Genomic DNA, 15,079 nt, shown 5'->3' with positions numbered 1-15,079 from the left:
AGATGACTTTTTTAAAAAAAGAAGGGGAAACTCATGGTATCCTGTAGATGTGCCCCTCCTTCTGATCATTTACCGAGCAGCGTGGCCTCTGCAGTCCACCAGCTGTTTTGCTACCTTTTGCTGCACATGGCTCCGATTTGCTGCCTTATTAAAGAGTGTGTGCCTCTTCCACTCCTGTAAATGAAATGCCCAAAGAGGCCAGTGTCAGTCCACTCACCTCCTTGTCTCTGGTCTGTCTAGACCACAGAGACAGTTCTGTCTGATCCAGACAGAGGCCAAGCAGTGGGATGGATGCAGGAACAGGTTTGACAGCAGCAGTTTTTCACTTTCTCTTCTGCTCTTGGTCAGCGATAAATACCCCCAAAGTTTCTGAAACTTAAAAAAAAGCAGAGTAGAAGAGTTGTACATTTCTCCCAAATAAGAGTTCAGGAGTTTCTGTAAGGCAACCACTGTGTTTACACGGCTCTAAAGCTCTGCACAAGGCCAAATGTTATATATACAGTCAAGGCTATCTGAGAAACCAGCGGACATGGCCTCCGCAAACACAACCAATCTCTTAATCTCTCTTCGTTTGAACCTTCCCTTGCCCTGCGCCTCCCTGAGTGAAGCAGGGGTAGAGCAGGGACATGTCTCATTTTTCAGAAGTGAGGCAGTCCTTTTAACTTGATTAAGAGATTTTTTTTTTCCCCGTAGTCTCTGGAGAATTTTTTAAAAAGTTTTTTAAGTCCAAATAACATGAGCACTTCTCCAGGCCATGCCAGAACCCCTTTCCGCTTGGAAATATTTGCCTTGGAGGCCAGCCTTGCCCAGCACACAACACAGGCGATTATGGGAGCTATTTAAACAGGCGAGATCTTCTGACAGGCGACGCCTCATTTGGAGGGATGAAGGAATCAGGAAATGAAACCTTCATTGATGCGCTGAGGGGATGGAAAGAGAATCCCCGCAGGAGGACTGTGGCCGGTTGCATTTCTCATGGGTATTTTGTGCATGCGTTGAGGACTTTTGTATTTGTGAAGAAAGGACAAGTTAGAATTTTGGGGGTTTGTGAGTGTAAAGTAAAAGAGAGAGAGAGAGAGAGGGAGAGAGGGAGAGAGAGAGAGTTGTTCTGTGTTGAAGGTTTTTCCCGTTTGATTTGTGGAGTTTGGGTGTTTGGTGCCTGCTAACAGTTTATCTGCAAAGGTGCAGCTGGAGGTTGCTGGCAGCTTTCGTCAGCTCAGAGGTCTTTTCTCTGCTGCTGCCACTCTCATGATGGAGAAAAAAGACCATGAGGTCAACAACATGGTTGAATGAAAGCCTGCCCAGCTGTTTTTTTCTGAACTGTCTTCCCTTGACTCTGACTAAAAGGCGAAGTGTTAACTTTACTGAGCACTTTTATTTTGGTGATGAGTGCACTGCTTCACCTGGCTGCAGAGTGATGCTTTCCCCATCGGCCTTGGCTGACTTGACACGTTGTTTTTAGAGGAAAGAGACAGTTTTGCTGATGGAATGTGGGAAGAGGACAGCAGACTTGGCAAACCAGTGAGGGTCATGAGTGCTACCTGCCACTGACCTACTTATCCACCCCAGAGGTTTTCAGCCAGCTTCACCAGGTGCCACTTTGTGCGCACAGATTGTGTGTTTTTATGAATGTGGTGAATCCACATGTCCCTGTGTTTCAGTGTGGAAAAAGAAGAAAGAAGAGGAGCCAGAAAAGTTTAATTTCAAACTCTGTCGGGCTGAGAATTCCCCAGAAAGGAAACTTAATCTCTAGGCCTTCTCAGACAGGACAAATAGACAGTAAATTAGTTTCGCATGACGGTTTATTAAAAAAACGTCTTGTGTATACAGCGGATTATTGATGCATCGAGCAGAGGGGTGGATAAGGTTCCAGTGTGGTCGGTACAGAGGGGACAGAGCCCAGGTCTCCTGGCTAAGAGGGAATATGGAGAGTCACCTCCAGAGCCACAGAGCAGTCACGCACTGGGGAATACGGGGCCACTAAGTACTGCAGCATGCCAGACGAGTACAAGTGATGAAAATGACATTCACTAGAGCTTTCACTTTGAAAATAAACAAATATATCAAAGATTTATAGATGTTCCTCTGTTGAAGATTAGCTTCTTTTGTGGAGTCACAAAATGAGTTGAGGGAAAAACGTCTGCGCCTTAGATGAGAGCAGCTGGAAGTTCACAATTCATTATGAGTGGAAATGAAGTCAGCAACTTTCATTCGTGGTCAGTTTCCCTTTCTTGCCCCAAAGCAGGACGAGGCCTCAGGCGACACCTCTGGAAATGCCTTTGTATGCACTTGAGATTGATTCACATGGTGGCTTGTTACCCTCCTGCTCCCCCCGACCCTTTCATTTCTCATTCTCTCTCCTCTTTCCATCTCTACTTTTCCTCTCCGCCCTCGTCCTCCTCCACCTCCTCTCCCCCCACATCTTTCCTTTCTGCATTCTTCCCGTCATGGGGCTGACAGACACTCGTCATCAGCAGGTACTCTGGCCCAGGTGGATCAGGTTTCCCACTTGCCAGGAGATTGTGCTGCATGTGCACATTTATGGCTTAGTGCTGCTGCACAGTTGGAGGTTTTCAGTGCAACTCTGGTGTGCTGCCAGGTCAGATAAACATTAAGACAGACATGGCCTCTTCAGGCAGCTTAAGACAGTCCTCTGGCTTTGTCTCATATCTGAAAAGTCCCTTTTTTGTTCCCTTTCTTTGCCTTTTGAATGACATTTGCACTGAAGCCCCAGGCTCTATGGTTGTTAAAACTTCTCACTGATGAAAGTGTGTTGGTTTCATTTATACCAAGAGGAAGAAAATTGCTTCTTTTGAATCTGACAGAGGAAATGCTCATTTAAATTCTTGAATAATTCCTTTCCATTTTATATTAGCTATTACCCCTGATTGAATACAACAGGTTTTTATTAATTACATCATATTCTGTAGGGGAATAAATCTAAAACAAATAGTCTAATTAGTTACAAGCTTTGTGATTAATTGATCCAATTAGCTGCATACATTAATAATGTGAAAAGCATTGCATTACAGGAAGACCTGCTGCATTGTCCCATTTCTACATTCTTATTTTAACCTTCACTGTTTAACTGCACTATATCCTTCAACTTACCTCAGTGTTAATTCACAAACTAGTTTAACCTCGTCATGTTACCCCCCCCCCCCCCCCCAACACACACACGACCCACTACTCTATGCACACAGTCACTTTACCCGCACCTTTCTGTCTTTCTTTCTATCTCACTTGCTCGCTCGTCATCAGCAGAATATTTTATGAATCACAAAAGTTTAATTTCTTTCTTGTTGTTCGTTTTCACGGCAGGTGAGTCATGTGTTACAGAGGATTTTTTTTTTATAAGTTATATTTTTGGGCGTTTTCGCCTTTTAATGGACAGGACAGCTGAAGACAGACAGGAAATGTGGGGGGCAGAGAGTGGGGGAGGACATGCAGTAAATGATCGAGGAATGGAACCTGCAACCTCTGCGACGAGGACTATAGCCTCTGTATATGGGGCGCGCGCTTAGACCAGCGTCTCACAGAGGATTGTTTTTAATGCCTAGTTCCTCTACTGACAGCAGCAGGAGTTCTTTGAAATTGAAAAGAAAAGGTTGCATTTCCAGTTTCAAAATACCTTTGCATATCCGTGTGTGTGTGTGTGTGTGTGTGTGTGTGTGTGTGTGTGTGTGTGTGTGTGTGTGTGTGTGTGTGTGTGTGTGTGTGTGTGTGTGTGTGTGTGTGTCTCAGTAGCAGGTGTGTGCAGTCTTGTGTTTGGGTAAGGAAAGGGCAGAAACCAAGGGTTAGGTGTCTTCTCTCTTCGGTTCCCAATTGTTTATAGAGTAGTGTTGTATAAAGAAGAGATGATGCAACACAATAGTAAGCATGCTCCTATCCCAGCTGTTTTGAAATGTGTTGCTGCCATCAAATTTAAAATGAGCATGGATTCTTTGTAAAGCAATCACATTTTTACTTTAAACATTTGATTTTTTGTCTTTGCACTGCTTTCAATTAAACAATGGCTTTAAATGATTTACAAGCCATCAAGTTCTGTTTTTATCAACAATTTACCCAACTTCTAAATTTATCGGGGGAGATCTGGGGTTGTATTGACTTTCTCCCAATGAAGCTGATGCAGCTTTCTAAATGTCACCACAGGTGTGTTAAGTTTTAGAACCCGTTAGTTTCACTGCATATGTAATGGATTTGGGCAAAAAACGTAAGAAGTTGTACATCGATATGCAGATGATACCATTGTGTGTTAACATTAAAGCACTTCGCCCAGACACTTAAAAATCTGAATCTGGGGTGCTGGTGGCCTAGCGGTCTAAGCGCCCCACATACAGAGGCTACAGTCCTCATTGCAGAGGTCTCTGGTCTCCGGTCGACCATTTCCTGCATGTCCTCCCCCGCTCTCTACTCCACACATTTCCTGTCTCTCTTCAGCTGTCCTATAAAATAAAGGCAAAAAGGCTCAAAACATAAAAAAAATAAATAAATAATAATAATAATAATAATAATAATAATAATAATAATAATAAATAGATACATAAATAAATTAAAAATCTGAATCTGTTCCACAGATCAGTGTTAAGAGATGATACCAATTTGTTGCTACACCTATCTAACCCATCCTTTCCTAAGGGGATGTGTTATACATAAACCCCTCAGCTCACTCTCTCTATCCGTTAAGTCTAACATGAAGCTCTCTCATACACAGTTATAAACCCTCAACACACCATTGTACTCATTATTCTTAATACCACTGGTCACCATAATTCAAGTGCAGAACTTTGTAATGGCCTCAGTAGACACCTGAGAGCTAGCCATGCAGGCAACTTTAGCTGCACTGATTTTACACTTGACTTGCATCATTCTTCTCAATCACCTGACTTGTTAAGATACCTCCCTCCCCAACATCCACCTGCAGGCTCTGGCAAAGGGGTTTGAGATGCTCCGCCATGACTCCTTAGTTTTCTTAACCTCACACACTGTATAGACTATTTCACATATCCATGGCACGAGTATATCTCGCATCCATCTGGGCAACACCCCATGGACAGTGTTTGGAAAGGACAGAACCTTTGAAAAAACTTGGAGGGTGATTGGACGAACGTTGTGTCTGTCACAGTCATAACGGGATGATCAGAGCAACAAAACATACAGCAACCACACTGCTGAGGAGTAACGACATAACTTAAGCTCGACAGGCAGCCATTGTCATGTCAATACGCTATTCTCGCCATTTTTTGGATAGAATATTTGTACATTAAAGGCTTTTGCTCTTCTTTTCATAAAGAGATGTTGCCAAGTTCTGATAAAACTGCGCCACACCTGAATCCATCTTTTCGTGGGCCGCCAGTGTTTACAGGCAGTCGCTTCTTCCTTGCGCCACAACTTAACTACACCTGGAGCTACCACTTGTCTTCTAAAATGACGCTGATTTATCTCATCATTCTCTGTCTGAGAATAAGTGTATTAGCTTTGCGCTTTGAAAGATGGATCCGCCTGATGACAGATATGGAATCTGACCAATCTATTTGCTTTGAAGCTGAAGACAAAAAAAGTTCTCCTGCTGCAATGAACACTTTGAACCATGACTGTCCTACGATTTTCAAATTATTTTCTGGTGTTTTTAAGGGGTTGTTCTTGTATGTATTATTAATGACATTACTACTTTTTCTCCCATCATTTTAATGATTTTTGTCCTTTTTGTTGCCTGTCCCATAAGTCCTGTTTGTGTGTTTAACTTTGTGTGTTATGGCTGCTGTTGTCCTCAAAAGTTCTCTCTTGATGATATGTCCATGCGTTTCAAAAAGATTACCTTTCTGGATAAATGTTAAATGATACCTGATTCAATAATTTATAATAGATTAATATGATAATTGTGTATTCCTAATCAGGCAAAGGATGTTTTTTTTTGCTATTGTCTAAATGCAGATATCGTAAATCCCAAGTTGATTATTTTTTTAATATTGACATCAAGACGGGGAAATCAGTCAATTCTATATTCTTATTTTACGTAAACAAAAGGCAGATTTTACAAGATGGCGTGATTATATATCCAGACTTAACAACTTTAACTCAGCATTAATTGATGTACAAATAGCAGCTGCGATTGCTCCACTCATGTCATCAGAGTAAATAAAGGGTTGACCAACCATCCCCCTGCAGTTGCATTAGTAAACATAATTAAGGTCATCTGACATATTGCTTTAAATCAGTTGCCAGAGATGTCAGCCGACATAGATGTATGCCTGCACGGCCTTCCTGATCTCTGATAAGCATTAAAAACAATAAGTGGAAACAACCTTTTGTGTTCGTGTGATAACAGCTTTTTTATCTTGCTTTCTTAAGAAAGCAAAAATAATTAAATTGTCATCTTGAGATAAAGACATCAAAAATAATTACCAGCGCTGCCGTTCTTGGCTTTTGTGTGTTCCTATCGCTTCTGTTTGATGTTGATATACAGCTACTCATCCTTTTAAATGGGTCATGACTTGATCCCTAACAACCTTCAGCCAAACATTAATCTGTGTAGTATTTGTTCTGTCTTGATGTGATCTTATTAATTTTGGTTTAATGCGTCTGTCTCCCGGCAGATGTGGATGAGTGCTCAGAAGGCAACGGCGGATGCCAACAGATTTGTGTCAACATGATGGGCAGCTACGAGTGCCGCTGCAGAGAAGGATTCCTCCTGAGTGACAACCAGCATACTTGTATCCAAAGGCCCAAAGGTGAATCACGCATACACACACACACACACACACACACACACACGCTCTTTCATGATTTATAAAAAAAACTGCGATACACGATCAGTGAGGATGCGTTTACCAATTGTGTTGAAAGTTTGTAACAATAACTTGATGCAGCTGAATCTTCATATAAAATGCTTATGTTCATCCTCAAGCATTCTTAATGGCTCTGATGAGTTGTTCAGATTTAAACAGAGAAGGGAATCAACCCTAACAGGCTTCAATACAAGGTGAGCAAAGGTAAGTGTCTGAAGTCTGAGGAGGGGTAAAAAAAAAGAGAAAAGAAAACGGGGATAAATCTCTTTGTTGTTTTCCTCCCACCCTTTCAAATTGAACCAATCTAGTGCTTGGCAGCATTTTAAGGTATCGCTGGTATGAGAGTGGCCCTCCGGGGGGACTGTGAGCAGAGAAAACAATTAGAGGAGTAGCCTCGGGCAGACACACCTCTTGTTTATAGAGCATTCCTGTGGGATGGAGACGTGACAGGAGGAGGTAGAGAGCCAACCTGCTCTCAGTCTTACTCATCAGACACAGGAGCACACACATACATACATACATTCATAACGTCATGGCTGCATTTAGAGTTAAGTAAGCTGTCAGGAAAATATCTCTGTTATGCATTTTGTCTGGTAGTAGTTGTCTCCAGGCAAGAAAGAGCAACACAGCAATAGTAATAGTTTGTAAAATATTTACTATGGTTTGTTTAAAGTACGCTGTAAAATATTTTGATATCTTGAGAACGACCAGTTCCTCAGCTTCGCCAGATTTTCACTATTTAGATGACAAAGTGTGTTACAGTAGCTATATGTGTGACTTGATTGCAGGTGAAGTTTGAGCAGTTTTAAAGCATTTTTTCACTGAAACAGATCTAAGGCCAGATGGAGGACTTGTTGTTTTCTTTTTCATTTGCACTGTTGTAAATCTTTCTAGCTTCAGCGTTACAGTTATGAGACCATGGATGTTTTTTGTTGTTTGTTCTTTTCACAAAGGCGAAACTACATGCTGAAATTAGATTTTTTTTGTGTATGTGTCAATATTTTGGGGCATTTTTGCCTTTATTTGATAGGACAGCTGAAGAGAGCCAGAAAATGTTGGGAGCAGAGAGTGGAGGAAGACATGCAGCAAATAGTTGAGGCCAGAAGTCAAACCTGCGACTGCTACGACAAGGATTTTAACCTCTGTATATGAGGCGTGAGCTCAAACTTCTAGGCCAATGGCGACCTATGGATTTGTATTTTTAAAGCTCCCAGGAAGAGTTTTTAACTGGTCATGGAACAGATCAAAATAAATTGCTGCCTATATGCGACCCACAAAAGCAAAGGAGACCATGTTGGATTGAAGATGTAGAATTCTTCTGTGTATAGTTAATTTAATTTTTTGCAAACAGTACCACACATTAGGTGTCAGACAAAGTGAGTTGCTGCATGCTGACGTAACAGCCTTTGTTTACAATTTCCACTAAAAAGATTCATAGTGAGTGATATATTTGACTGTTAAAAGGGTGTAATAATTTCCCTTTTTTGCCACAGGGGGCGCCAAAATCTACACCAACTATGAAAGATAAAAAAAGATGTAACGACAGCAGAGTTCTCTGTTTTACAAAGGAAGATAAAACTCTGTCAGGACATATTTGTCATGGAAAGGCCCATGCCCCATACATGATTCAGGTCTCTTGGTTTGTGTTTCCCATGACGACAGTTGTCTGACTGCTAAGAGCTAGCGTTGAGAAGAGATGAACTGTAAAGTCTCATGGCAAGCCACTGATTGGAGCACGAAAAAATTCTTAGTAATATGAAACATTGCTTTACCCACAGTGTTAGCTATCTGCCAGACTACCTTAAGCTATTTAAGCTGTTTCCCCCATTTACTTCATGGTTTCACTTGTTGAGATGTTAGTTGTCAGATCTTACATGAATAGATAAATCAATGTCACAACATTTCAGAGGAGTGTGTTGGGGCGCTGGCAGTGGCGGAGCAACACAGTTTTGACTTGGGTGGCCAACCTGGGGCACTGACTGTTGAAGGGTTGGCCAGACCTAGGATGGTTACTTCCAATAATCCCACCTACTTTAACTTCTTTTTATAAAATAATTTAACAAATGTTACATTTTTGTAGATTTCTAACGTTAACATTAAAAATGTAACTCAACAGAGTTTCAACATTTAAATCTGCTGAACTGAACTCTTTAAGGACTCAAAATGAAGCTGATTGTCCAAAGTCAAAGCGTCAACAAAAACAATATTCAAATTCACAGAAACTACTGTCTCTGCAGCTTGCTGAAACACAATAGCTGATTTGAATATAAGTAATGCCTCTGAAATGGCAAATAGCCAATCATGTTTGAGAATTTCAAGGTGGACAATCAGTTTTCAGGGCCACCCCTGACCACCCCCTGGCTCTTTCACTGGGCGCTGGTGGCCTAGCGGTCTAAGCGCCCAACATGCAGAGGTTGTAGTCCTTGTCTCAGAGGTCGCCGATTCGACTGCCGGCCACAACCATATGCTGCATGTCTTCCCCCGCTCTCTACTCCCCACATTTTCTGTCTCTCTTCAGCTATCCTATCAAATAATGGCAAAAAAAGGCCGAAAAGAAGAGTGTGTTACTTAGTCTCAAATAAAGAGACTGTCATTTGGACCGATGAGGTCGGGATATAAAAATATATATGAAAAAATGATGTGTTTACCCATGTAGAAACTCAGTCAACATCAGTCTGCACCAAAATGTACTTACTCCAAAGAAGACTCACTAAGAGGCACTACTGTTGCAGAAACCTGAATATATTTTTCATTCAGCCCTAATGTTTACAACAAATTCACAACAGAAATTGATGTCTCAGCAAATATAGCTTAAATTTACAGTTAGGCCGTAAAGAGAGGCAGAGTTAGCTGCTGGCCGCTGCAGTATTGACTCCAACATTTAAATACCATTGATTTTGTTCCCTGCCCTGCTCTGTGTTTTGCTGCTGCTCGCTTGTTGTTTGTCACAATGACCAATGTGTCTGTTTTGTGTTTGCGTACCGGTCCATTGCTCAGAAAAGCAACATTAGAGAAAATGAACAGCTGTTATCACTACTGCAAAACACATTCATTCAAGGAGTAATTATCCAGCTGTCTACTGATTCCTCGGCTCGGGGATGACACTGTGTTGTGGATCTTTTTGTTGTGTGCAGCCCTGACAGCATGGAGGTACAGCAGGATCCCGGAGTCTTTCTATCTCTTGCCTTTTCTTCCTCTCTCTCCTCTGTCTTTATTAGATAACTTGCTCACGCTGGGAGTCATTAGACCGTGGTGTTCCTTGGTCTCCCGGACGGTGAACCAAGGATCTTGGACGTCTGGCTTATGAGATCAGTCTGGCCTAGTGAACTGTCAATGTTTACATTTCATAAACGCAGTGTTATTTGAGTGGAGTGAAGAGCTGGATCGTGTGTTTCAAAGCACGACTACTATATCAGTGCTGTCAGGAGCAGACTTTGAGTAACGCTCCAGTCTCTCTTTCACTTCCTCTCTTCTTTCTTTCTTCACAAATGCCTCTCCGGTTCCTGTTAATCTTCCATTTTCATATTAATTTTGTCTTTATTGCTTCCAGATGAGACCCATTTGGATCAAGGATTAAAGCTTGCCATAAATCTATAAACTTCCTTCACACATCAGATAGCTTCCCTATCATTGTTTCATTACTTTTGAAAGACTAACAGACAGAAAACAGCTCATCTGCTTATTATTACTCCTCTTATTACAACAGTGTGTGTCTGCAGGAAAAATGGAAGCAGTGAGGAATTGGCTATGCGAGTTATTGGACAATAACCCTGCAGAGTTGTTGTAAATTTCACTCTCCTTGCAAACTTAAGCACAAGTGGCTTCGGAAAAAAAATCTCTCTGTAAATTAAAACTGATCTGGACTCCTCACCGAGTCGGTTTAAATGCATCCCTCCATCCATTCTGCCGAGGCTCCTCTTAAAGAGAGAAGCCTGGGGTGCAGTTTGCTCATGAGCTTTATTGTTCTCATTAAAAAGACATCAGCTTTCCATTTCTTTCGTTAATGGGTCAGGTGTTCCCTCGGCAATTTCTGCGAGTCTTTTCCGGGGACAGTGGAGAGCTGGTCACTGCAGTGTGTGGTGCTAACAGTCTGTTTCCCTGCTGGTAGGAAGCCCTTGTTAGTAGTGAGCTTGTGCCAATTAGGCAGCAGGGGTCTGCCAGCCTCTCAGCTAATGACAAGGCTGCTGCTGGCCTGTCTCTTATTAGACCTGCCCCTACCCCCCTGAACAGGAATAACTCCGGCCAAATGAAGGCTCCATCGTCAGGCTGGACAAAATGTAACAGTTCATTTATTCTCCCCAAACATTTCTCCTAGTCAAGAAATAAAGGCTTTGAAATCCCAGCCAAGGTGCTTAGCGGTTGATAGGAATGCCATTTAGGTCAAGAATGGTTCCACTGCTCTGCCTTTGATTTATTGTCTTTCTTATGTAGAGGGATATCAGGGACGTACTATATGTGCGTGAGACGGGATCCAGCACATTGGAATCCCGGAATTTCAAGCTCAGTCAACCCACACATCCATAATTTTAGTCCTGTGCATTCCCAGGTATCCGGTCGGGCAATTACTTTAAGTGTGCACTGATGGCCCGGTGTGTAAGTCACATATTGTTACTTTTGCGATCACTCTTACTGTCTTCAGGATACATAAAACATGATTATGTGATTTGAATTTCAATCATGAGCTCTGCAGAATTCATTGTGAGAGGGTTCAGGAAGTCGAGGCATAGATGTGACTTTAAACAAGCCCTCTGGGTTTCATTTTCCATCAACCTGCCAATCAGTATGGCAGAAATGTGGCTGACATGGAGTGCTGCATGAATGAGGAAATCAGTGAAAGTTTTTTTTGCATTTCTGGTTCCCTTGACTCAAGTCAGTAGCTTTTAAATGGGTTTTAGTTAAATGCCTGTGGTTAACACAAGCTTTAGAGATTATTTGATGTAGTTCTACTAAATTAAATATATAATTAAAGTCCACACCTCCAGAAATTAGATGTTTAAAAAGAATGAAAAGGAATTTGTTGCCCTGGGTGTCACTTTGGCTTAGTGGTTAAATCCCATGTACGGACTGGAGGCCATAGTCCTCAAAGCGCCTCAGTTTGATACTAACTGTCTGTCTTTTTGCTGCATCTCACTACCCACTCTCTCTTTTCCCAGTTTCCTTCTCTGTATTTTTTGTCTCAATCTCTCAATAAAGGTATAAAAACAGAGAAATTAATTCATTGTGGATCGCAGTGTGTGAGAGACTAGTTTACAGACAAACTTGAAGCTATGTTATGGTGAAGCCAAAGACCATATGAAAATTTGTAGTAAAGTTCACGACAGCCTTCTCCTTAATTTTCCCAGAGTTACTTAAGCGCAGGTGCCCTCACAGCATGGATATTGTCTCAGGAGGCAAGGCATGACGTAAAGGACACTATGGTAGTTATGTTTGTAAGATGACAGTTCTTTGCTTTCTTATCAAATGCTATGTGAGGGGAAAGGAACATGCTGGTGAGCAGGAAGAGTATGAAGCAGCTTCGCTACGCACGCAAAAAAGATCGCACCAGTTGCGTTCTGTTCGCATGATATAAACATCATCATCCCTGCCTACTCAAGTGAACAGGGATTTTCTTGAATGTAACCTCTTCCAGCGGGACACCAATGAATGTTACCTCACCCAAACTTCTTGCAGGAATTTCACTTGGGGGCTGGTGGGAGAAATTACAGGTAAAGTTGAGGTGAAAAATTTGGCTGTGTTGGGGTGCTGGTGGCTTAGTGGTCTAACTGCCCACATATAGAGGCTATGGTCTTTGTTGCAGAGGTCGCCGGTTCGACTCCCGGCCGGTTGACCATTTACTGCATGTCTTCCCCCGCTCTCTGCTCCCTACACTTGCTGTCTCTCTTCAGCTGTCCTATCAATAAAAAGCCAAAAATGTAATTTAAAAAAAATTATAATAATTTGGCTGTGTTCACACATGTACCCCATCCAAAATGTCTGTGAAAATTTCAGTAGCATATCTACTGGGGCCGCAACAGCACAGTGGTAGGGTAAATCCCAGCTTCTGCAGTGCACATGTCAAAGTGTCCTTTGGCAGAACACTGAACCCCAAATTACTGCACAGCCGGCGGGCGCTGTGTGAATGTGTGAATGGGATTATTTAATACTGACTAGTACTTTACATAGCATTCTCTTCTGTCAGTGAATGAGTGAATTTGATGTGGTGTGCTAAATCAGAATACTTGAAAAGCACTCTAGAAGTACCGTCCTTTTACCATTTTCTGCTGCTCTCTTCCTGGTTGGCCTTCATAAATGTCAAGTGTGCAGCACTCTATTGTGTGGGGAGCTTATAAGGTCTATTGCAGAGAAAACTTTGGTTATGTGAGCATATTTATTCTTTACTGTCACTGTTTACTGCCGGAGGAAAATCAGTTAATAGGCTACTGCACTCTGATCTCCATATTGCACAAACACTGCAGATCATAACAGATAAACAGAAAGGAAGGTTTGCAGCTTGAGGTCCATTGTGTCAGATATATCTTGTATCACTTTATTTGAAATATTGAAACTAATAAACAATGTTTATGAGTTATTTCGAGTCCACAAAACACACACTATGTTCCATTTCATCTTCACACATAGTTATTGCAGTTATTTGAGCATATTTGAAAAAAGTAAAATAAAAAAAGTAGCCTTGTTGTTTTACAATAATAAGACCTGACTGTGAATGCAAGCGTTGCACTTTCCTCCACAGTAAGCCTCGTATTTCCACGAAATGTTTACTTTGTCAATGAGAAGCTCTTCCTGTGTTTACAACTTTCATTAGCTTCCCAACGGGGTTGTTAGCCCTCGTGCAGCCAATCTCTTCTCTGTCTTTCTGGCGCTCTCCCTTTCCAATTAAAATATGAACACAATGGAAGAGGTGGACACACACATGCACACAAACATATGCATGCAAGCACAAAACTGAGTCATTTTCAATTTAATCCCACTGGAGGCAGATTCAGACATGTTGTTATGACATTTTGATGCAGACCGTGGCATGTTGACTTCTGGATATGTGTTTTCTAAGCTGGTCAGAGCTGCAGCAGCGTGAGGAATTTTCCAATAAACGTGATCAAATCCATAATAAATGGTCCTGTCATATTCTCAGTTAGTTATGCTCTCCATGTATGACATTCCTTCTGAATGAAATCTGGCACAAAATCTTTAAACCCTGTTTTTATTGTGTTTTATTCCTATCATACAAGAATTAAATTATTTTGTTTCCTGCTGTGTAATATCCATGAAGCAGACTGTCGTAAATTTTATTCTAATGTAGTAACGGGCTGCTACATGCGCCGGTTCCCATCATTCAAATTATGTAATAATTTTTGTTTGACTATTAGTATGACTATTAGTATTTGTGAAAGGAGTTTTACGGGCTCATGTATTCTTATCCTTTGCTGTGTATTTGTCCTGCTGCGTAGAAGCCGACATGGTTCTTACATGTTCCCCCTGTTGCTTCCCAGCAGGCCGGCCTGCCTGTCTGTCTGTGCATTGGCCACAGGACTGTTTTTACAAGTGTAGAAGTCACTGCTCCATTGCTCTGCAGCCCAACCGTATAACCAGGCTCTTTTCCTATTCTTGGGAAGTGGAGCAAAGGGAACGCCTCGTGCTCCCTTTGCTACCTATTAAGTCTCTCCGTCACTCCAGTAGCAGGGGCGAGGACATAGGGGACACTTTGCTGTCCCTCTGGTCTCCCTCTGGTTATTCCTCTCTGTGATTATCTTCCCTCATCTTCCCTCTTTGTCCAGACTTTACCAAACCCAGCACCCCCACTGCCCTCACCCCCACCCTTAAACAAATATACACCAGTGGCTTGGGCTTTAGCAAACGTTGGCTGCCTTGCCACTGAATTCTCCACAGCTCATTTGAGATGGGCATCCCTTTTGGTCGTGGGTTTGTTGAAGGCCATCTCTAAGCTGGTTGGCCCAGCATGCTGCTGCGGACTGCCTGTGTGCCAGTGGGGTTTTTCCACTCACACTTGGCTGTCATGGTTTTAACCAGAGGGCCAGACTGAGCTTTGCACAGACAGATGCCTTCTTCAGCTGCCTCTCCCCTTTGATTTTGGAAAGAATGCGTCTCTAATAACACGCAATGCCTCATGTCTTTTGTGTATGCCTTTATTAAAGAGAGCTCTGCAGTACTCTGCTTGCCATGGAGTCTCCTGTGTTGAGAGGATGCCTGTCTCCTTTGGGACTGCACAGTGAGGTGACCTTGATAGAACGAGAGGAGGAGTGAAGGGGAGAGTGGCACGTCCCCAGCAGGTGCTG

The 15,079-nt window shown here is 42.2% G+C and overlaps 1 protein-coding gene across 2 annotated transcripts in view; it reads left to right on the top strand.

Moving 5' to 3' along the window:
* scube3 (signal peptide, CUB domain, EGF-like 3) overlaps positions 1 to 15,079 on the top strand; it is a 96,210-nt gene that overhangs the window by 38,986 nt on the left and 42,145 nt on the right. For both annotated transcript variants that reach the window (XM_034695239.1, XM_034695238.1), the window contains exon 4: positions 6,597 to 6,731. In XM_034695239.1, the coding sequence (XP_034551130.1) occupies positions 6,597 to 6,731 (135 nt within the window). The remainder of the gene's footprint in view (positions 1 to 6,596; positions 6,732 to 15,079) is intronic.

The sequence above is a fragment of the Notolabrus celidotus genome, chromosome 11 (genome assembly GCF_009762535.1).
Source record: "Notolabrus celidotus isolate fNotCel1 chromosome 11, fNotCel1.pri, whole genome shotgun sequence".
In the NCBI taxonomy this organism is placed as follows: Eukaryota; Metazoa; Chordata; class Actinopteri; order Labriformes; family Labridae; genus Notolabrus; species Notolabrus celidotus.
This window is presented reverse-complemented; position numbering and strand designations above follow the sequence as displayed.